The 5,746-nt window shown below is 63.5% G+C and overlaps 2 protein-coding genes across 3 annotated transcripts in view; both read right to left on the bottom strand.

Moving 5' to 3' along the window:
• SNX27 (sorting nexin 27) overlaps nt 1-453 on the bottom strand; it is a 21,407-nt gene extending 20,954 nt beyond the window's left edge. For both annotated transcript variants that reach the window (XM_041409651.1, XM_041409650.1), the window contains exon 1: nt 184-453. In XM_041409651.1, coding sequence (XP_041265585.1) covers nt 184-443 — 260 coding nt within the window. In that variant the 5' untranslated portion in view covers nt 444-453. The remainder of the gene's footprint in view (nt 1-183) is intronic.
• Nucleotides 454-1,916: 1,463 nt separating this feature from the next.
• LOC121338564 (low affinity immunoglobulin gamma Fc region receptor III-like) lies at nt 1,917-4,505 on the bottom strand. The gene is made up of 7 exons (XM_041409665.1): nt 4,435-4,505; nt 3,926-3,946; nt 3,553-3,783; nt 3,076-3,330; nt 2,372-2,569; nt 2,233-2,254; nt 1,917-2,013 (listed from the first exon to the last, which is right to left on the bottom strand). The coding sequence occupies exons 1-7, from the start codon at nt 4,481-4,483 to the stop codon at nt 1,917-1,919; spliced, it is 873 nt and encodes a 290-aa protein (XP_041265599.1). The 5' UTR covers nt 4,484-4,505.
• Nucleotides 4,506-5,746: the final 1,241 nt, after the last annotated feature.

Below are 5,746 nucleotides of genomic sequence, written 5' to 3'. Positions count from 1 at the left end.
CAGAGCTCCCTCACAGCCCTCAGAGCCCACTCATCGCCCCCAGCCCCCTCAGAGCTCCCTCACGGCCCCCAGAGCCCCCTCAGGACCCCCATTCCCCCTCCCCCGGCACTGCCCGTGTGTGTGGGGCGCATTCCCGGGGCCGGCTGCCGGGGGGCTGTGGGTGGGCGGCCCCCCCGTACTCACACCTCCAGGATGCGGTCCCCCTTGCGCACCCCGGCGCGGTCGGCGGCCCCTCCGCCCAGCACGGCGCTGACGTGCTGCAGCGGCGCGTACAGCTCGCCGTTGATGCTGCGCAGCTGCCCGCCTTCGCTGACTTGCCCGCGGACGTTGAAGCCGTAACCCGACTCGGACTTGACGATGCGGACGACGCGGGGCCCGCCCGGGGGTCCCTCCCCGGCCCCGTTCCGCGCCCCCGGCCGCGCTTCGCCCTCCTCGTCCGCCATCTTGGCGTCCGCGCACAGCGCGCGTCACGAGACCGGGCCCGCGCCGGCCGCCGTAGAGACTCAGCCCCTCCCGTCCGCGCCGCGGGGTGCGATGGGAAATGGAGTCCGCGGAGCTGCCGAGAACCGTTAGCGCGCCGCGGGCCGCGGGGGGTGATGGGAAATGCAGTCAGAGAGACGGAGAGGCGGGGAGAGTGCGGCGCATGCGCTCTGGGCGTGGGAACCGGGGTGTTGCCATGGGAACGGGGCTGTTGTCATGGGAAAGCAGGGGGTGTTGCCATGGAAACTGAGGGGCTGTTACCATGGCAACCGGGAGAGATGGGTATGGGAGCGGGGGCTACAGGTGCCATGGGCTTGGGGGGCTGTTGCCATGGCAATGGGGGTGTAGGCGTGGGAATGGGAGGGGGTGTTGCCATGGTAACGAGGGGATGTGGGCGTGGAACGGGGGGGGCTGTTGCCATGGGAACAGAAGGGTGTTGCTGTTATGGGAACAGAAGGGTGTTGCTGTCATGGGAACAGGAAGGTGTTGTTGCCATGGGAACAGAAGGGTGTTGCTGCCATGGGAACAGGAGGGTGTTGTTGCCATGGGAACGGAAGGGTGTTGTTGCCATGGGAACAGAAGGGTGTTGCTGCCATGGGAACAGAAGGGTGTTGTTGCCATGGGAACAGGAGGGTGTTGTTGCCATGGGAACAGGAGGGTGTTGTTGCCATGGGAACAGAAAGGTGTTGCTGTCATGGGAACAGAAGGGTGTTGCTGTCATGGGAACAGAAAAGTGTTGCTGCCATGGGAACAGAAGAGTGTTGCTGCCATGGGAACGGAAGGGTGTTGTTGCCATGGGAACAGGAAGGTGTTGCTGCCATGGGAACAGAAGGGTGTTGCTGCCATGGGAACAGAAAGGTGTTGCTGCCATGGGAACGGAAGGGTGTTGTTGCCATGGGATTGGGCGACTGGGGGTGTGAGGACAGGGGGCTGTTGCCTGGCGGCTGTTGCCACACAGATATGATGCAGTTGCTATGAGAACAGGGTGTGTGTTGCCATGGAAACACGGGGTGTTGTTTCCCTGGGAACAGGCAGGGAGCGCTGTTTGCGGCGGTGCACTGTGGCGACTGTCAAGGGACGGAGGGAGCCCCAAAAATCCTGCAAATCCCAGAACGATCTGCTCAACAAGCTGACCGGGACCCTCCTCAATCCCGAGCTGAACAAACAAAATCCGTTTCTCCCAGTTTAATCAAAAAGCTGCGTTTTGGGTCCAACAAGAGGGACAAGGGTCCTGTGCCCCCTGGCACTGGGGGAGGGAATGGGGAGACCCTGGGGGCACTGGGAGCGCTGGAACGGGGAGCTCTGGAGTTTGGAACCCCCAAACCCAGGCACGGTGGGCACCCAGGGGAGCTGGGGTGGGGAGAAACACAGGGGGTGTCCTGGGGCAGGGACCCCCAGTGCCACCAGTGCCCCCAGTGCCCCCAGTGCCCCCAGTGTCACAGCACATTCTCGTAGTCACGGGGGTCCCGCTGTCCCTCGGGGGGTCCCGACAGCTCCGCGTTGGTCACTTGTGGATCTTGAGGTGGGGCAGGGCTGGGGGACACCCATGGGGGCCCTGAGAGTGACACCGGTGGTGGGGACCTGGGTGGGAGGTGACACCTGTGGGTGACGTGTCCCCCTGCACCCCCTGCCCCCTTGGTGGGGGTCCAGCAGAGCCCCCTCCTCAGGGGGGTCCTGTGGGGATAAAAGGGGGGGTTTGGAGGGTGTCTGGGGAGGGGGAAAGGGGAGTCCCAGCGCGAGACCCCCACTCACCTGTCCTGGGACTCCCTGGCAGCTGCAATGAAAAGGGGAGGGGGTGACTGAGGGTACCCCGGGACCCCTGAACCCTCCTGGGACCTCAGCAGCTCCAAGCACCCACAGGACCCCCAAATCCCCACTGCAGCCCCGATACCCACCAGGCCCCTGATTCCCCCAAGACTCTCCAGGCATTCCTGAACCCCCCAAAACTTCTGCACCACCGCAGGGCCCCCAACTCCACCGGTGCCCCCCACACTCTGAGCCCCCAGAACGCTCAGCACCAGGCGGTCCCCGAGTGCCAGCTGTCCCCCGGGGGGCTGCGCTGACAGGGACACCCCCGAGGGTGGGACACCTACAGGAGTGGGGAACAGAGGTGGGATTGGGGACCCAGGAGCGGTGGGGGACACGGGAGGGGAAAGAGGGGGGATTGGAGGGGAGCAGAGGATCCCAGTGAGCAGAAGGGACCCTGGGAGGCATGTTGGGATCTGGGGACAATGGCGAGACCCCGAGGAAAGGAGGAGAGACCCAGGAAGGGATGGGGAAACCACAGGAGAGACTGGGGAGACTCAGGGAATGACTTGGGGTTTAGAGATGGGCGGGTGGTCCCAGGGAAGGAGGGAGAGCAGAGGGTGGAGCAGGGACCTTGGAAGGGGTGGGGAATCCAGGGAGGGCTGGGGAGGACAAAAAGAGGGATGAGGGTTGTGCAGGGGGAACTGGGCGCTCATGGGGGAAACCAAGAGGGACTTGGGAAATTTTGGGTGACCCAGGGAGGAGGAAAGGGAGGGATGAAGGATTCAGGCAGTGCCGGGGAAACCCTCAGAGGATGTCAGGCTTCCCTGTGCCCATCCCTGCACTCACTGCGCACTGTCACTGTCACCAGCTCTGACTTCTTCCACTTTGACTCCACATAGCCCCCGCAGCGGTAGCGGCCGCTGTGGCTCAGCTGCAGGGGGGACAGGGACAGCTCGGTCCCAGCCTGGGGCGCACTCAGATGCTTCTCCTCACGGTAGAAGTACACACTTGTGAGCCGTTTGTCCTGCCAGCCCCGGCAGCGCAGTGTCACCGTGTCCCCCTCCAGCAGGGCCCGCGCTGGCACCTGCAGCACCAGCGGGTCTGGGGGACAGAGGGGACATGTCACACCAGGGACATCAGCAGGGTGGTGATGGCACCGGGAGGCACCAGGAGCCACCCACTGGGAGGGGGAAATCTCCTCGCTCTGGGATGAGAGCAGGGGACAGATCTGGTCACACAGGAGGTGACCCATGGAGCAGAGCCCACCCAGAGCCCTCGGGGTCCCCGCGGGTGCCAGCCTGGGGACACCCAAACCCCCCTCACCGTTTGAGACATTCATGGAGGGGCTGTGCCCGGTGTCGGCTCTGTCACACGTGTAGATGCCTTTCTCGGTGACAGTGAGGCTGTCGGGTCCCTCCGGCCACCAGCTCCGCCAGTCCTTGTACCAGGTGGTGGCACCGGCGGTCCCCGAGCCCTGGCAGGTCAGTGTCACCTGGTCCCACAGCACCGCCGGCCTCCAGGGGGGCTCCACGAGGAGCTGGGTGGTCTGGGCACCTGCGGGTGACAGGGGACATCAGCCTGGCTGGGGACACCAGCCTGCCAGGGGACACCAGCCTGCCGGGGGACACCAGCCTGCCAGGGCCAGCGCGGGGCTGGGGACAGCGGGGTGGGGACATGGCATCCCACGGGGACTCACCAGCGAGGCCGAGGGTCTGGGCTGGAAGGGAGAAGGGACAGGGCTCAGTGGGGGTGGCACTGTGGGGACAGCAGCATGGGGACACGGGGTGTGGCAGCTGTCCCCAAAGGTCTCTGTGCTGGCTCAGGTCACCCCTGCCAGCCCCACAGCCACAGCCCCATGACCTTGTGCCCGTGGTCCCACTCCTCTGGCACCTGTCCCCATGGCCCAAGCACAGGGTGCTTGTCCCCTTGTCCCTGTCCTGCATCCCTGTGTCCCTGTCCCCACAGCTGCCCCAGCCCCAAGGCTCCTTCTCTCACATCCTTGTCCCCACATCTCCATCCCCCTGTCCCTGTCCCCACATCCCAGTTCCCCTCCCTGTCCCCAGTTCCTGTCCCCAAAGCCACCCCACAACTCTGGTCACACTGGGCTCCATGCCCTGATGGCCTTGGGGACCTCAGGGCACCCCGCAGCCCCCCTGTGCCCCCTCCCCATCCCCGGGCTGTCAGCCCCGTGCCCGGGGCACTCACCCCACAGGAGCAGTGCCCCCTTCCCGGCCATCCCGGTGTCCCCAGCCATGAGCTCTGGCTGTCACTCGCTGCTGTGGCCACCGCTCCCCTGGCTGGCGGCTCTTCGAATGAAGGGGAAGGAAGTGAGGACAGGTCTGTCCCAACGTGTTGGTGGCCCTTGGTGGGGGCAGGGTGCCCACAAGCTGGGGACAGGATGGGGACATGATGGCATAGTCTGGGGACATGGTGGGGGATGGTGTTGCCATGAGTGGGGGGCTCAGGGGGATGTGGGGAACCAAGGGTGGGTGTCCAGGAGATTGGGGGTGCAGGGGAATTGGGTCTCCATTCCGGGGGGCATTCAGGGATGGGAGTGCTGTGGGAACATGGTCCCCAGGGATTTGGGGTCATGGCATGTGGGTGCCAGGGTTGGGGTGCATGGGGAAAAATGGGGACCCTCGGGAATGGGGGTTCTGGGGGAAGAAGCAGGCCATGGGATGGGATCAAGGCAATGGTGGTCCTGGGCAATGGCAGTCCTGGGATGGGGGTCCCCAGGGAGGGGAGACCAAGGCAATGGGGGTCCCATGGCTGGGGTGCCAGGGATGGGCAGTGGCTGGGTGGGCACAGGGTCACAGCTCCTTCACGGGGGGCCTAAGATTTTGGGGTGACCCAGAGCCCAGGACACCCCAGGGCTGTCCTGGCAGGCTCTGTGTCCCTGCCCCACACACCACCGGGTCAGATCCCCCCAAATCCTGGCTCAGCCATCCCAGGCAACACCAACCCAGTTGGCTGAGACAAAATTATACATCCATAGAATAAAAGGAAAAAAATCTTTCCCACACCATTATTTTCCCAATAAAGAACAAACTCGTCAAAAATCAAACTGACAAGGTATAAATTGCTCTGGTTTATAGAATCCATTGCTCTCCCAACAAATCACCCAGAATAAAACCACAAGCAAATCACAAAGAAATGAGACTTTCTGATTCCCTTTTGCAGCCCCTTGGTGCATTGCACAGCAGTGTTTGCTTGTGGATAACACAGAGTGTGGAATCTCCCTGAGTGTCCAGCAGCTCCATGGGATTGTTCCCTGCCTGCTGGGCAGCAACCCAGCCCTGAAGGAAGCATTTCTTGGGCCATATTTAGGAACTCTTCCCATTTTTCTCATTCCCACCCTGAAACTTGATTGGCTTCCCAGGGAGGAAGGGGAGAAGCTCTGTCCATCCTTGGGACAGTGCACAGGAATCTGTGGAAATGCCCGTGTGTGCCTCAGGGTCTGATTCCCTGGAAAATCCTCTCCAGCCTGCCCTGAATTCCCCTGCCTGGGCACTCCCTG

Source organism: Onychostruthus taczanowskii, unplaced genomic scaffold (assembly GCF_017590055.1).
Source record: "Onychostruthus taczanowskii isolate IOZ18803 unplaced genomic scaffold, ASM1759005v1 scaffold304, whole genome shotgun sequence".
NCBI classification, from domain to species: Eukaryota; Metazoa; Chordata; class Aves; order Passeriformes; family Passeridae; genus Onychostruthus; species Onychostruthus taczanowskii.
The sequence above is the reverse complement of the archived record's forward strand: the minus strand, read 5'-3'. Positions and strand labels throughout refer to the sequence as shown.